The sequence below is a fragment of the Erinaceus europaeus genome, chromosome 16, assembly GCF_950295315.1.
Source record: "Erinaceus europaeus chromosome 16, mEriEur2.1, whole genome shotgun sequence".
Lineage (NCBI taxonomy): Eukaryota > Metazoa > Chordata > Mammalia > Eulipotyphla > Erinaceidae > Erinaceus > Erinaceus europaeus.
The window spans coordinates 62,721,972-62,740,034 of NC_080177.1; the positions used below are offsets into that span (position 1 = coordinate 62,721,972).

General features: G+C 38.4%; 2 protein-coding genes across 4 annotated transcripts in view; both read left to right on the forward strand.

The window, feature by feature from the left end:
* The window catches only part of LOC103108001 (prenylcysteine oxidase 1-like), a 93,931-nt gene extending 82,560 nt beyond the window's left edge, over window positions 1-11,371 (forward strand). Inside the window, 3 exon segments of the mRNA XM_060175590.1 lie at window positions 9,670-10,154; window positions 10,156-10,832; window positions 11,301-11,371. Of these exon segments, the coding sequence (XP_060031573.1) occupies window positions 9,670-10,154; window positions 10,156-10,832; window positions 11,301-11,371 (1,233 nt within the window).
* The window catches only part of PRKD1 (protein kinase D1), a 363,379-nt gene that overhangs the window by 133,700 nt on the left and 211,616 nt on the right, over window positions 1-18,063 (forward strand). The window lies entirely within an intron of this gene.

Genomic DNA, 18,063 nt, shown 5'->3' on the forward strand with positions numbered 1-18,063 from the left:
TCATGTGTGGTGGAGCAGTCTCCAGGTGTCTCTCTTTCCCTACCTCTTTATCTCTCTCTGTGTTCACTAGAAAGAAAGAGCCAAAAATAGTGACCACTGGGAGCTGTGGATTTGTGCAGGCATCAAGCCACAGTGAGTACCCTCTTATCAAACAAACAAGTAAATAAACACAATTCTTTTAATACTTTAAAAGAGAAGACTTTGCAGGGTCTAAAAGATGAAGAAAGGGGAATCCAAGATTTCAAGGGGTTACTAGGTGACATGGTGATACTTATTGTACTTGCTGATATTTGTTTAAACTTGAATTTAGTTCAGGATTTCATTACAAATATGTTTAGCTGATTATATGAAAAAACTCATATTTATCAAAATAATTGTATAGTGCTAAGTGACCTAGTTGATTTAAATCACTTTGTGGCACTGCTTTTCCCATTATTATCAAGGGTTTCTATAATTGGAGAAAATAGCTTGTCTTATTTATAAAGGGAAGGAGGGATAATTTTTTATTTTACATCACCCTTTTTTTATGTGTTAGATTACTAACATATAGTGATGATGGTATTAAAAGTTTATATTTTTTCATAAGAAAACACACAATAATAATCAAGCATGGAAACACAAGTGTGTGATAGTCTGGAGCTGTTTAGACTGGAGGCAGAGCTCCCATCTATCAGCAGATTCTAAGAGCATGCCAGCCAGCAAGAGGAAAGATGCAGTCATGAGCTCTGTGAATTATCTTACTCAATCATCCCACAGTTACATGAAAAAAATTCTTATTATTCCCATTTTGTGGATAAGCAACCCAAGGCAATCCCAAATAAATGGATGAATTTGGGCATTGAGCCCAGGACTTTAAAATGCGTATGCTTTTGATGCTCCATTGTGTTGCTTCCAGTAATTATTGATGTTTGTTATGATGGCTTCAAGCTAATGTTCAACATTAAAATTAGTTTAACAAAATATGCTTAACAAGGAAAGGAAACATACTTTCTACATTAGAAAAAATTCAGTACTGCCTGCTTCAAATAAGATGTTACAATTGCAATTAAAAGTAAAACATGAAATCTAGCTAAAAAAAGGTATGCCCAAGATCACCAGTTCTGTAAGGTTTGTTGAGCTACCAAAAGATAAACAAACATGTCTGTCTCCATTCTTAAAGTAAAATGATGTATTGTAATAATCAAGAAAAGACTATGGAACACAGTGGAATGATGTGATGCCAGAAAGCCCAGTAGAATAGAGCTGTTAGACATTGATCAGAGACAATGCACCAACATGCTTTTTTAAAAACTTAGTCTTTAGAATTTGTTAAAGGTGAAAATATTCTTGATATGCCACCTGTCAGCTTAAAGAGAATTTGAAATTCAGTTGCTTTATTCTTGCAAGAATAAACTGTATGAGGAACTGTGTGAGGGCCCTTGTTGGCATTACTCAGTGACAGTGAACATGAGAATCCAGAACAGTTTCTCCAATATGAGGAAAATGGGAATTTTGGGTTGGCTGACTGGAATGCTGCCTAGTAAAAGGAAAATAAAAGAGCTATTGAAAACTGCTGACTTACAAGAAAGTTCAACAGTGGTTCTTGCACATTAGCTGGACAAAAGCCTCTTATTTAATAACGTGGAGGAAGTCTGCATTTCTGAAGCCTTTGCATGAGTTTATAGTAAAGGCTATAGTCAGTCAACCTATTTTGACTTTTGACTTATACACCTTTGAATGTGAGGAAGTTAAAGTTGACCTTCATCAATAGGGTATATTTTATCAGTAACTGTCTATCATGGAATTTCTTTGTTATTTTTTCTATTTCTTTATTTGTGGGTAATAATTGGTTACAAGATTGTAAGATTATTGTATAGTACCATATGACCACCACCACCCCACCACCCACTGGAGTTCTGCCTTTCCTTACAATGTAATTTCTTAGTCATAAATAAAAGGTGCAAACTTTCTAAGAAAACGTATTCAGAACACTTATGCAAGTTTCAGTTAGTTAATTTTGCTACAGTCTACCAGCTTACATACCAATTCTATCAAAGTATGGCTGTTATACTTATCTGTATTCTTGATGTGTTTTCAAGTTTCTTGCATCAACATATATATTATTTCTACTGAAATAATAACTTATTTCAGTAGAAGTCACCCCTTTGTGCTAAAGGATTTCTGAACTTATTCTGAGTATCACTGAATTATGCACTGTCCGTATTACTGCCAATACATCTGGGATTATGCAGAATTTCTGCCTGGTCTGTGGTTGCTTCTGGAATGTTTACACTTAGTAGTGATAGGACAGTGTTTACAGTTACCTAAACTGTGAAGATACTTAGCACAATTTACTGATGTGACCAGTTCAGTGTCTGATCTTACCTGTATAAATATAGCTTTTGAAAAAAAAAAAATTAAGGTTTGTTACAAGGACCCTGTGCTTTCATGTGCCCTTTTTGTGAATTCTGTGTGTACTTTGCTTATTCAGTCTACTCTCTGGACTAGGGAGGTAGCTTAATGGTTATGAAAAAAAAAAATTCATGGTTGGGTGTCTGAGGTCTCAGGTTCAATCCCTAATAGCATACAATAAGCCAAAGCTGAGCAGTTCTCTGGTTAAAAAAAGGAAAAAAGGGAGATAAAAAGAAAAGAAAGAAATAAGAGAAAAGAAAAAATGCTTTGGATCTCAATTTACTTACTCTCTTTTTATTAGTGATTTAATCTACAAAATTGAAAGATAATAGGGGTATAATCCCATACAGTTCATACCACCAGAGTTTTGTGTCCCATTCCCTCCTCCCTTCATTTGAAACTGCAGTAGTTCTCCCAAGGTCACTTATTTGGGCAGATTCTATAAATATCTGTCAATATCTATGTATATACATATTTCACCATTTTTTTTCAACGTTCCTAAGAGCATAGTAATCTTTGCTTGAGCTTGATATTTAACGTGTGGGTGGTCTAAGAGATGCTGTCTGGGAAGATGGAGTCAAGAGTTGAGATTAGAACTAGGAGGCCCACCTCAACATGCTTCACCTCAGACTGTGTCCAGAGACTTCACGTGTGGAGTGACTACCCTTCAGCTTCATTACTCGGGTGAGACCTTTCCTTTCATAGTATTCTCTAATTCCATACCAGGTGGTTCACTTTCTAACAAAGTCCTAAAACCTAGATATACACTAGTTTCGGTGAGAGAGAGCATATGTTCACACGTATCCATAAACTACTGCAAAATATATACCTGAAAGCAGAAGTATACTAGAGTTTGCAGTGAGTACCCCCCTAACACTTCCTCTCCACTATTCCAAGCTTTGAGTCCATGATTGCTCAACAATTTGTTTGGCTTTGAACGTTAACTCTCTTTTCAGTCACCAGGTTCCAGATGCCATCAGGATGCCAGCCAGGCTTCCTTGGACTGAAGACCCCTCCTGGAGCTCCGCTTCCCCAGAGACCCATCCTACTAGGGAAAGAGAGAGGCAGACTGGGAGTATGGACCGACCAGTCAATGCCCATGTTCAGCGGGGAAGCAATTACAGAAGTCAGACCTTCCACCTTCTGCAACCCACAATGACCCTGGGTCCATCCTCCCAGAGGGATAGAGAATGGGAAAGCTATCAGGGGAGGGGATGGGATATGGAGATTGGGTGGTGGGAATTGTGTGGAGTTGTACCCCTCCTATCCTATGGTTTTGTTAATTTATCCTTTCTTAAATAAAAAAAAATAAAATAAAAAGCTAGGAGGCAGGATTAAGGCAGACAGTTGCTTGCAGACTTGAAGAAAATATATAAATGCAATTAACTGTTTCCCACAACGATCTAACCTGGGGCCCATATCTTTTCATATATACACCGGAGCCTGTACAATTTCTGAGTCCCTGTACATGAGCTCATAGTCCATAGTCAAAGCTGGGAACATTCTAGGCTGTACTCACTTCTGAACCAGTCTTCCTTGAGTGGCAAAGTAGGGTGACCCAGCCTCCCTCTGGAGAGTAGGGTAGAAATTATCCTGACTCTGCCATTACCCTGTGCACACTCTACCTCCACATCGCATCTTCTGCTTCCCTTCAGCATCTCCCAGTCCTCAAGCCTTGGGATATCACTCAGCACTGCTTGATTATGGGACAGTTGTCTTGGGAATAAGTTCAGATCTCTCCCATAATATGTGCCATCACACCGTACCCATACTCATATATATTAACTAAAAGTTTCATGGGGCCAGGTGGCATACATGTCACAATGAGCAGGAACCTGAATTCAGCTCCCCAGCCCCCACCTATAAAGAGGGAAACCTCACGAGTGGTGAAGCAGTGCTTTGAATGAATGAATGAATGAATCAGTAGATAAATATTCTTTTTTAAAAATATTTATTTTCCCTTTTTGTTGTCCTTGTTTTTTTTTTTAATTGTTGTAGTTATTGATGTTATCGTTGTTGGATAGGACAGAGAAAAAGGGAGAGAGGAGGGGAAGGGAGAGGGAGAAAGAAAGACACCTGCAGACCTGCTTCACCGCCTGTGAAGTGATTCCCCTGAAGGTGGGGAGCCAGGGGCTCGAAACGGGATCCTTACGCCTGTCCTTGCACTTTGCACCATGTGTGCTTAACCCGCTGCACTACCGCCCAACTCCCAATAGATAAATATTCTTAAGAAAAGGTTTAATTTATAAGACACCCAGTTTGGTACTTCGGTATAACAGTACAAACGTATTAAAGCAAAGAAAATTCTAATAGTCTTTTCTTTCAGTTACCGTTCAATTTAAATGAGACATTGAAATTGATCCCTCACACCACTTTGCCCTTTTCATAAACTTCATGAGCAGTTTGGTTAAATGCTTGGTCCTGAGTCCCCAGCTTCTCAGGTTATGTATATGTGCAAATATGTAGGTATGTATTGGCAGCAAGACTCCACTGCAACGGATTTTTCAGATAGAGATGGGGAAGACATCATAGCATTGAAGCTTTCTCCAGTCGAGTGGGACTGCTGGGCTGCAATCTGGGTCATAGGCATAACAAAACAGACACACTATGCAGGTGAGCTATTTTATTGGCTCTTCCTCTTAAGTTATTATTATTATTATTATCAATTTATTTATTTTACCAGAACACTGCTCAGCTCTGGTTTATGGTGGTATGTATGAGTGATTGAGCTTGGAACTTTAGAGCCTCAGGCATGAGAGACGCTTTGCATAACCATTATGCTATCTACCCCCACCCTCTTTCAAAAAACTTTTGAAAGAATGATTCTGGGGCTACCACTGCCAGTATGTAGGGTCACAAAGCTTTGTCTTTACAACCTCAAACTTTTTGATTATGTGGTAAAGACTCTAGTCTGCACTGAGACTTAGATGGGACCAGAGGCATAGTTTCTGAAATCATGTTAATACTCAGTATCTACCCTTGTCCTGTTTCCACTAAGGATAGGATAAAAAAATAAAAAGCAAACAAACGAACAAAAACATATATTAGAGAATTATCTTGCTCTGTTTTTAATGTTCTGTGTTCCAAAGAACTATCTGTTCTACTGTTTGCTGTCTTTTTAAACATTGCTTTTATTTTTGAAACTAGTTGCTAAAAGATGAAATACCAGACACTTATTTTTAAATTCTACAAAAAAAGTCTTCAGAATCCTGAATATACCTTCATCACTGAGAAAATATGATTAAACACATAGACAATCTCTATATGTGGTAGAGAAAGCACTTTGGCAGCATGTGTCATTGTTTCTAAATGTAAAAACTTTAAACATAGCTTGGTACAACAGTTTGTTACAGTTAAAATTCAGTTTGTGTCACTTTTGGAAATCTAAACAGTGTTTCTCTGTCATATGTCTTTGAAATTATATCATATGTTCGAGAAATTCAATGGGATATTGACTGTGCCAGAACCTACTGGATGTGTATAACCATTATAGTTGTACATGTAACTGTATAAACATTGTTTCTTTCTCTTTAGCATTATAAAATAGAAATGACATGATTGGAAATTAACTGTGGGAGATAAGCAATAATGGGTAAATCTCTACTTTATCAAGTCTATGACACTGTGATCTGGACAGTGGTGATGCCAATGTGTGTGGGGGGGCGTTTAAAGAAACATTGGCTGTTCACAGAGGGAAAGTTCCAATACCCAACATGATTGTATTAGAGAACATGAAAATAAGACTATTGTTGAAGGCATCTGTTTCGGGGCGGGGGTACTGGGTGGTGGCACACTGGGTTAAGTGCACTGTAGTAGTAAGAAATGTAAGGAACTGCACAAGGATCCTGGTTCAAGCTCCTGGCTTTCCACCTGCGGGGTTGGGGGTGGGGTGGGGGTGGAGTTGGGTGTGAGGGATGCTTCACAAGTAGTGAAGCAGGTCTGCAGGTGTCTCTCTATTTTTCTCTCTCTCTCTATTTCTCTCTCTCTGTCTCACCCTCCCTTCTCAGTTCCTCTCTGTTCTATCCAAAAATTGAAAAAAAAAAAAAAAATCTGTCTCTGCAGCAGGGTTGGTAGTGCAGTGGTGGAGCAGAGGACTTGTAAATGTGTTTGATCTGGCACCACATATAGCAGAATGAGAGCCTGTTTACCTATCTCATAAATACATAAATTTCAAAAAGAAAACCAGCAAAATATGGACTTAGGATATCAAACGAAGGCCAAGTAACAGGACTTTCCCTCAGGCAGTATATTAGAGTCCAGAAGGTACATAATTCACATTGACTAAGGGGCATCCACTGTTATTAAACATGTATTACAAAAAGAAAAAATGATACAGCTCTACTAAAAGAAAGGGGAAGCAAAAACAAACAAACAAAAACAAACAAAAACAATGGCCCCATAAAAAAGTGGGCCAAAGAACTGATCAAACAGTTTTCCTAAAAACAGATACGCATGAACCACAGATATATACAGACATACTCCATTTTATTTATCACTAGAGACATGCAAATCAAAACTACACTGAGATTCCACCTCACACTGAGAGAAGGTTGAAGGTCTGGCTTCTGTAATTGCTTCCTCGCTGAGCATGGGTGTTGATAGGTCCATTCATACTCCCAGCCTGTCTCTCTCTTTCCCTAGTGGGGAAGGACTCTAGGAAAGCGAGCTCCAGGACACATTGGTGGGGTTGTCCAGGGAAGTCTGGTCGGCATCATGCTAGCATCTGGAACCTGGTGATTGAAAAGAGAGTTAAAATACAAAGCCCATTTTCGCTCTTTTGTTGTTAAGTTTGTTGAGCTCTTTGTATATTTTGGTTATTAGTCTCTTGTCTGATGTATGGCATGTGAAGACCTTCTCCCATTCTGTGAGGAGTTTCTTTGTGTGATAGTTTCTTTGGCTGTGCAGAAGCTTTTCAATTTGATGTAATCCCATTGGTTTGTTTCTTCTTTAGTCTTCCTTGCAATTGGGTTTGTATCATCAAATATGTCCTTGAGGTTTAGGTGGGATAGTGTTCCACCAATGTTTTCCTCTAAGTATTTGATGGTTTCTGGTCTAACATCCATGTCCTTGATCCATTTGGAGTTGATTTTTGTTTCTGGTGAGATAAAGTGGTTCAGTTTCATTCTTCTGCATGTTTCAACCCAGTTTTCCCAGCACCATTTATTGAAGAGAGCCTCCTTCTTCCATTTAATACTTTGGTTCCCCTTATCAAAGATTAGATGTCCATAGGTGTGGGGGTTTAGTTCTGGGCTTTCAATTGTGTTCCACTGGTCTGTGTGCCTATTTTTATTCTAGTACCTGGCTGTTTTGATGATGATGGCCTTATAAAGTAGTTTGAGATCTGGGAGTGTGATGCCTCCATTTCTGTTTCTTTTCCTTAAGGCTGTTTTGTCAGTTCTAGGTGTTTTCTGATTCCAGATAAATAATTGTATTTTTTGTTCTGTTCTCTTAAAGAAGTTTGGTGGAACTTTGATGGGTATTGCATTAAATTTGTATATGGCTCTTGAGAGAATATTCATTTTGATGATATTAATTATTCCAATCCATGAGCATGGGATGTCTTTCCATTTCTTGGTATCAGTTTCTATATCCTTGAATAGTGACTCATAGTTTTCATTATACAAGTCTTTCATTCATTATACAAGAGTGAATGGGAATGAATTCTGGATATCTTCTTCAGATTTACTGTTTGCATAAAGAAATGCCACTGATTTTTGTACATTGATTTTGTAGCCTGACACCTTGCTATATATTGCCTAAGAACTTCCAGAACTAAGTAGTTTCCTGCTGGTTCTTAAGGTTTTCTATGTATACTATCATATCATCTGCAAATAGTGAGAGCTTGACTTCTTCCCTTCCAATCTGTATTCCTTTGATTTTTTTTCTCTTGTGTGATTGTTATGGCAAGAACTTCTAATACTATGCTGAAGAGTAATGGTGAAATGGAAAGCCCTGTCTAGTCCTCGATCTGAGGGGGAATGCATTCAGTTTCTGTCCATTGAATATGATGTTGGCTGTAGGTTTACTATATATGGATTCCACTATCTTGTGGAATTACCCATCTGTTCCCATTTTTTGTAGTGTTTTGAGCATGAATGGGTGATGGATTTTGTCTAAGGCTTTCTCTGCATCTATTGAGATAATCATGTGGTTTTTGATTTTGATTTTATTTATGTGGTGAATGACATTGATTGACTTAATGTATGTTGAACCAGCCTTGTGTTCCTGGAATATATCCCACTTGGTCGTGATGAACAATTTTTTTTTTTTGATATATTGCTGTATCCGGTTGGCCAGGATCTTGTTTAATATTTTGGCATCTATGTTCATCAGAGGTATTGGTCTGTAGTTTTCCTTTTTTGTTGTGTCCCTATCTGCTTTTAGTGTAATTAGGGTGATATTGGCTTCATAGAAGGTGCAAGGGGGTGTTTCTTTTTCTTCGATCTTATGGAAAAGCTTTAGAAGTATAGGTATTGGGACCAGGTGGTGGTGCACCTGGTTGAATGACATGTTACAGTGTGAAAGGACCTGGGTTCGAGCCCCTGGCCCCCACCTGCAGGGGGAAAGCTTTGTGAATAGTGAACCAGGTGTCTCTCTATCTCCTCCATCCCTCTCAATTTCTGTCTGTTTCTATCCAATAAATAAATATAATAAAACAAATTTAAGGGGGTCGGACGGTGGCGCAGTGGGTTAAGCGCACGTGGCGCAAAGCGCAGCGACTGGCGTAAGGATCCTGGTTCGAGCCCCCGGCTCCCCACCTGCAGGGGAGTCGCTTCACAGGCGGTGAAGCAGGTCTGCAGGTGTCTTTCTCTCCCCCTCTCTCTCTCTGTCTTCCCCTCCTCTCTCCATTTCTCTCTGTCCTATCCAACAACAAAAGCAACGTCAACAATGGCAATAATAACCGCAACGAGGCTGCAACAACTAGGGCAACAAAAAGGGGAAAAAATGGCCTCCGGGAGCGGTGGATTCATGGTGCAGGCACCGAGCCCAGCAATAAGCCTGGAGGAAAAAAAAAAAACAAATTTAAAAAAGAATTTGTTTAAAAAAAATAAGTATAGGTATTAACTGTTTGCTGAAGGTTTTGTAGAATTTGTTTGTGAAGCCATCTGGTCCAGGACTTTTGTTGTTGGGAAGATTATTATTTTTTTTAATTTAAGAAAGGAGACATTAACAAAGCCGTAGGATTGGAGCGGTACAACTCCACACAATTCCCACCACCCGATCTCCATATCCCATCCCCTCCCCTGATAGCTTTCCCATTCTCTATCCCTCTGGAAGATTCTTAAAAACTGTTTAAATTTCGTCAAGGACTTGGGTCTTTCTGCCTTTCAAATGTCTGGTGGCCTAATAGGGGTGTATAACGGAGAGTCACTGGTGTTTGAGGAAATCCAATGGTTTATAATTAACATGATTAAGTTAATTTGGCATTATGGACTTCAGTCCCTTTGCATGCACATGTGGGTGGAAGATGTATTAGACAAGTTTATGAGGATCTACCGCTCCCAGTCTCATGACTATGCCTTCAGTAGTGTAGAAAAGTTACTGCATTTTCTAGGAGGGGACAACTTCCTTAGAATGCTTAACCAAACACTTCTTGAAACCTTGCAGAAAGCAGGCTTCTCAGAGAAATTTCTTCGTGAAGTTGTTGCTCCTATCATGAGGGTCTGTTATGGCCAAAGCACGAACATCGGTGGCTTTGTAGGGGCAATGTCAATGTCTGCTGTTGATTCTGGTCTTTGGGCAGTAGAAGGTGGCAATAAGCTTGTGCTCAGGGCTCCTTCAGGTTTCTAAAAGCAACCTTATATCTGGCTCAGTAATATACATAGAGGAGAAAACAAGGAACAAGAATACAGGAAACCCCACAAAGATGTATGAAGTGGTGTATCAAATTGGATGCGAGACCCGGTCAGACTTGTATGATATTGTCTTGGTGGCCACTCCATTGAATCGAAAAATGTCCAACATAACTTTTCTCATCTTTGAGCCTCCCATTGAGGAATTTCATCAATACTACCAACATATAGTTACCACACTCATTAAGGGGCAGTTGAATTCAACTATCTTTACTTCTAGAACCTTAGAGAAGTTTGATCTCAGTGCAGTCTTGACCACTGATGATTCAGATTTGTTCATTAACAGCATTGGGATTATATCCCCTGTAAGACAAAAGGACAGTCCTCCACCATCCACAGATGGGACTCATGTTTGGAAGATCTTTTCCCAAGAAACTCTTACTAAGAGACAAATCTCAGAGCTCTTTCTGTCCTGTGATTATGCCGTGAAGCAGCCATGGATTGCATATCCTCACTATAAGCCTCCAGAGAAATGTCCTTCCATCATACTTCATGATCGACTGTATTACCTCAGTGGCACAGAGTGTGCAGCAAGTGCCATGGAGATGAGTGCCATTGCCACCCACAATGCGGCTGTCCTCGCCTATCACTGTTGGAATAGTGATAGGTCTACGCTCGACTGGACCTGCCAATATACGCGGATATCTTCGCCCACCCTGTCCAACGCTTGACGTCTTGTCATCCAATCTGGTCCCCTATGCCTACACTGAACTTCTCTGTTCCAGACTCTTGGAAACAAGAGTTGGCAGTCAGCTGAGGTAAAGAACAAACACCTCATCACAGACCCCTGTAAGCGTCAACCCGGCTTTGACCTAGCACGTTATGATTGGGCCCTCCTCAATCGCTATCGAACAGGCCATGGCCGGTGCGCCACCATGTTCCACCGCTGGGGAGCCAGAAACGACCCGAACTGCCCCTGCGGCTCCAGACAGACTATGACCCACATAGTCAACGACTGCCACCTCTCCAGATTCAAAGGAGGTCTCGAAACTCTACATCAGGCTTAACCTGACGCTGTTGACTGGCTACGCAAGAAGGGCAAACGCTAGAAGAAGAACTGTTGGAATGGGCACAAAGACATGATTGACCAAGAGGACTTGTATGAGAAACTTAAAACTGAGCTATGATGAGCTATGAAACTTATAACTGAGCTTTTCCCTGCTCCTGGTTCCCAAAATGGGAGTATCCCTGGGAAAAAAAAAAGAACACAATCTGAGCAGTGATAGTTTTGAATACGACATTTTGCCATTATCATTGTTTAAAACAAATAATTCCAGTGAGTCATGAGAAAACATAAGATCCTAATTGTGAACCTTCAAAGTTCAAGCATATAATTTTTAATGTGTAACTAATTGCATTTATGCCATCTCCAAAATTTGACTCTTAATCTCCATCAACAGTAGTTTTCAAACTTGTCTGCTCAAAAAATTACCTGGAATTGATTGGTTCAGCGTGGATTCTCTAGCTCCTCTAGGAATTTTGATTCACTAGGTTTTGAACCAAATCTGCAAGCATTTAAAACCATGGACTTGAGGAAGAACTAAAGAAATAGTTTTTAATTGGAAAGACTTTTTTTATTTTTTCAGCCAGAGCACTGTTCAGCTGTGGCTAATGGTTGTATGGGGGACTGAACCTGGGACTTGAGAGCCTCAGGCATGAGTCTCTGCATAACCATTATGCTATCTACCCTCACCCAAAAGACAAATCGTTTAGTTGAAGACCTGCCTTTTTACTTTATTTGTGCTTCACAACCAGATGTGATCTTCAATCATAAAACTATTGTGGGCTGATATCTTATACCCAACTTTATTGATTTACACTTTTCAGAGTAAATATGCTTGATACCTTAGTTTTCAAAAAAAAAAAGAAAAGAACTGTTTAAATTTCTTTGTCTGTGATTGGTGCATTTAGGAGTATGCACCTTTAAATTCATAGCTGCCTTATTCACAATTGCCAAAGAACAGAAGCAAGGCAACTGTTTACCAAGACTTATGGAAACTATGGTGGCCATCTTTGGAAGGTGGGGTGGGGACATAGAACTCTGGTGGCAGGTGTTATATGGAAGTATACCCTGTGATTCTATAATCTTATGTATCACAATAACCACAAAAATAAAATAAAATGTTAAAATAAAATACCCAGGAGATTATTTGAAAGTAGTGGTGGGAATTTTAAACCACACAACAGGTTAGTGTGGTCAAGTATATTTTACAATAGAACTCAGGCTAGATCTTTGTCATGATAATATACTTGAATTTTAGTTACATGTGATCACAGCATGAATTTAGTGCAATTCTTCTCTTTATTATCTTATTTATTCACATGGGTGATTACTTTCTCTGCGACTAAAATTTTATTCTAGCACATAAAATAAATTGCCAATACAGGATTTTCCAGGTGTTGTATTCCCCGGGATTTTAAGCACTGAAACTTCATCATCTCTGCTGAAACTAGGGGTGGAGCTGGGGGGAAGGACTACCCACATTTATAGGTCTAGTTATTAAATCCAGTATTTTTCTCTTTTTAAAAAATGTTTATTTGTTTATTCCCTTTTGTTGCCCTTGTTATTTTATTGTTGTAGTTATTGTTGTTGTCTTTGTTGGATAGGACAGAGAGAAATAGAGAGAGGAGGGAAAGACAGAGGGGGAGAGAAAGACACCTGCAGACCTGCTTCACTTGTGAAGCAACTCCCTTGCAGGAGGGGAGCTGAGGGCTCGAACTGGGATCCTTATTCAGGTCCTTGTGCTTTGAGCCACCTCTAAATGAATTCTTTTTTTTTTTTTTTTTTTTTTTTACCTTCATGGTTATCGCTGGGGCTTGGTGCTGGCACCACAAATCTACTCCTGATGGATATTCCCCACCCCCTATTTTATTGCATAGGACAGAGAGATATTGAGAGAGAAAGACATTTGCAGACCTGCTTCATTCACCACTGTGAGCCCCCTCCCCCCATGCAGATGGGGAGCCAGGGGCTTGACCCTGGATCCTTGTGCTTAGTGTTACATGCGCTCAACGGGGTGCTTCACCACCCACCCTCTACCCATGAATTCTTCTCTGTTTATTCTGTGTCTTTCTGTCTGTCACTTTCTCTGAATGAAAAATTCCACCCAGGAATAGTGAAATTCCTCATACATAAGGTCCTGGATGTGAGAAAAGATAAATTGAAAATGTGTAACACTTACCTACTTCATTTAAGGATAGTAAAAGTAAAGTTTATAAACAAATATAGCCTTGTTTCTTGTGTGATTTTAGATAACCTATATTGCTACAAATAATACATCATGATTAAATCTTGATAATTTACAAAATGGCTTGATAGTTTTTTAAGTGTAAGGATAATTCATCATACTATTAGTTCAAAGGAAGGAAAATCAGATGATTATTTTGATTACAAGAAAAAGTAATGATACTATTAGACCAAAAGATGAAAATCAAATGATCTTTTTAATAATTGCACAAAGAAATTGATAAACAAGGCTGGTATAAAATAGACCTTAGGAAAAATAATTAGGAGGGTATGTTCTTTATTTGGTAAGGGATCTGTATAGAAACTTATAGAAATATTTTTATTTCATAGAACTTTTTACTGTATTTTGAAACCTTGAAAAAGTCTACATACTAAGAGAATGATACTTGAAATACTGAAAATCTAACCGGTCATTAAGAAAGTTTTTCATCATTTTATTTGGGGGTTAATGATTTGCAATAGGGTTGTTGATATGTGGGTAAATTTATTATCTCCCCATGATAGGCATCTGCAGAACACTCTTAACTCTCACCTTAGGCCCTTTTCTCCCATCATAAATCAGGACTGCAAGGTGCCTCCTGTGTCCTTTATACTCCTCCTTCCCCAGAATTCCCACAACTTGAGGGCATCTGAGGAAATTATTTCACTGGTGAAGAAGATTCAGACTTTCATGCCTTAAATTCTTAATTCAGTAAATGGCACAGCTCGTGCCAGAATTGTGCTTTGACTTGTTCCTCTCTCTGCATCATGTGAAACACTATCTCATATGCCATTAATAAAATTAATAGTTAAAAAAACTGAGACATCAACAGTTAAATTATAACAATATAAGGTCTTGGATACAAGATCAACATTCATAAAGCAGTAATACTTATCTGTATCAGAAATTATCAATTAGAAACAACTGGGGGTGGGGGTAGGTGTTGCTTTACTTGGTTAAGCACACACATTACAGTGCTCAAAGAACCTGGTTCAAGGCCATGGTCCTCTATTTGCAGGGGGGAAGCTTCAGGAATGGTGAAGTAGGCCTGCAGATATTTCTCTGTTTCCTTCTCTCTCTATCACCCTCTCCCCTCTCAGTTTCTCTCTGTATACAATAATAAATAAATACATATTTTAAAAAAGAAATAATTAGGATGGTAAAATACTAACGCAGACTATGAAATGTCTAGGAATTAACATTATTGATTTTATGCACGTCATCTGGCAAATGTTAGACTAATAGAAAGCATAAAAAATTATATGTCAAAAAATGGTTCATGCTACTGGGGTGATACAGTTTAATATTTTAATGTGGTCAATTTTCCTATATTAATCTTTATCTTAAAATACTAATTTTATTACAAAAGGTTCATGGAAATTAACACTGTGGAAATAACAGGATCAGCATTACAAAGAGGAAAAGCTAGGGAAATAGGCCACTAACTATCCCAACACAATACAAAGTTATATCAAAAATGTTAAACTATTTTCCTCAAGCAGGAATTGAAAGGATTGACTGAAGGAGTCAGATATATATTTGCCTGCAGGGTTATTGCTGGGGCTTGGTGCCAACACTACAGATCCACTACTTCTGGAGGCTATTTTTCCCATTTTGTTGTCCTTGTTATGGTTGTTTTATTGTTGGATAGGACAGAGACAAATCGAGAGAGGAGAGGAAGACAGAGAGGGGGAGAGAAAGATAGACACCTGCAGACCTGCTTCACCACCTGTGAAGAGACCCCTCTGCAGGTGGGGAGCTAGAGGCTGCAACACGGATCCTCATACTTATCCCTGCGCTTTGTGCCATGCATGCTTAACCCACTGCACTACCACCCAGCCACCTTTAAATTGTCATTTATTGGTGACTTTATATATGATAGTCACACAAAATTTAATGGGAAATCAATGTAATAGATGATATTAGAAAAACTGAATTATAGTATGAAAAAAATAGAAACTTAAAACATACAGTGTCATAATACAAACATTATAAGTTATGATTAATGAATGTGTGAAAGCTAGCATTATAAGTTAAAGAAAATTTTGGAGAATATCTTGTAATAGAGCTAAAAAGAGTGTCTTAGACACAATTCCAAAAGCAAAACTATGAAGTGAAATATGATTCATTGATTAGCACTTACCTAAGAACTCCAAGGACAACAATTTAATACACATGGTACTGAACAGGTGAAGATGCTTATAGCATCTGAATCCCAATATAGAAATTCAGGGAGTTTAAAAATCCACTAAGGAAAGTAATGAATATCAATAGAAAAATAGGCAAAATATTAAATAACTTATAAAGGAAGAAATTACTGATTATACCATCTCAATAAGCTATTATTAGATAATTGCCAACTAAATTACTTAGATATCTTTGAGTTGCTGAAATTCCAAAAAAAAAAAAAAAAAGGTTGACTGATGCCAAGTGTTGATGAGGATTTGTGTGTTACGGAAAAACCTCAAGTACTATAGATGCGAGCGTAGACTTCTGTAGCCAAGAGGACAACCTAACACAATTTAGACATGCTGAAGTAAGAAAATATAATAATTCAACTCTTTGGGGAACATATAACCTCAATTTAGGCATTTGAGAAGGCATTTATCAAGACACTCATTATAACATTTTTATGGGGGGCCTGCAAGAAGGTAAAATTAGGTACTATCACTAAAAATTTGGGTAAGTAAAATATAATGGACACAAGGGGATATTATGCAGCAGGAGAAACATGGGTTTGATACATCTAAAATCAGAAAGAGAGGTAAAATGATATGTTGCATAGTTTTGTTTATGCAAGTAAAATATCAGTTAAATCATAAAAGGAAATGCTACACATTATGATGACCTTTATGTGAAGTGGAGAGAGGAAAGGAAGTGAGTTATAGGAATAAAAGAGAAAAAGAATATATATGCCAAAGGAAGCAGGATGCATTGGTATCATTTCCTTGAGAAAGAAAATTGAAACCTGTTTGTCCAAATATGGGCAAGTGCTCTCTTAGTTCAAGAAGTCAGAAGATCATTAAAAATAGATTCCAATAGACAGAATATGCTAAAAAAAAAAAAAAGTGTGGATACCAGCCCAGTGGCTTGCAATGCTGTTGATTTTTATTTTAATTAAGTCCTTCTGTTACACATTACCTGTTTTTCCTCCTTGACTAGGAAAGAATTGCATGTAGTGGAAAGTTCAAAAAGGAAACAAAGGGCATAAAAAGCAATAGAGTCCTTTATAACAGCATTCCTAGTTATATCTAAAATTAACATTTTGAGATCTCAAGTACATTTTGCAGGAGTGAACTTATTTTTTATTCTGAGAGGGGTGGAAATGGCTGGGGAGGGGGAGAGGGAAGAGAGATAGAGAGAGAGAGAGAGAATATGAGAATAGGCACACAAGCACCCACACAGAGTAAATTACTGCTCTGACATAGGGTACCAGAGGTGGAACCCTAGGTTCCATATGTGTAAGTCCCCATGGGCTGATTACTTTATTAAGATGAATTAAGATATAAGAGATGGTCAACATTAATTATCATTATAATCAATAACATAACCTATTGATTTCATCTGATGCCATTAAATAACTGACTTGTGGCATAATAAAACTTAAGGTGTGCATTATGATAGGTGAGGTTCTGTGTGTACTACATTCTGCTTACCTCTAAAAATCTAATTTCTGGGTTCCATTCGTAAACACTTAAGTAATCAGCTTTTTCGCTTGCTTAAATATCATGCCCAGCTTCTCAAGACATTCAGGATTTCCTTTCCTACCATTCCTTGATTTGTTCATATATTATACACTGCAATAGATTTGTTGAGAGTTTCATATTTGGTAAGTATTGGTTTGGGGGGTTGAACCTGGGTCTTTATGCATGGTAATGTGTGCACTTAATCAGTGCACCACCAGGACCCCACCCCCCACCCTGCCGACTTTTTAAAAAATAGGTACAGGAAGGCCAGACAGTGGTGCACTGGGTTAAGCACACAGTACAAAGCACAAAGACCTGCTCAAGTATTCTGGTTCGAGCCCTCAGCTCCTCACCTGCAGAAGAGTCACTTCACAAGCGGTGAAGCAGGTCTGCAGGCATTTTTTCTTCCCCTCTCTGTCTTCCCCTCCTCTCTCAATTTCTCTCTGTCTTATCATATATATATATATTTACACACACACACACACATATATATATATATATATATATATATATATATATAGTGAGAGAGAGGGAAAGTTAGAGATAAATAGACTTTACTGCCTGTGAAGCTGAAGCTTTTCAATGCAGGGCTTGAACCGGGGTCCTTGTACATGGTAATGCGTATACTGTACCTGGTGAGCCACCACTTAGCCCTCATAGGTATTAGATATTAAAGGTGTAATAACAGTGCATTAAAATGGTTTATTTCTTTTAATTTTGCACTGCTGAATGTTCATTCAGTAGACAGATATTTATTGTGCATCTATTATATAACTGGTCTGTCCTACATGTTGGTAATTTGCAGTAAATGATGTAGATGAGATTCCTGATCCCTAGAAACTTAAACTGAGGGAAATAGTAGTTTTCTTGTAACTAAACGCCTCTGTGAAACTTGTTTCTATCAAA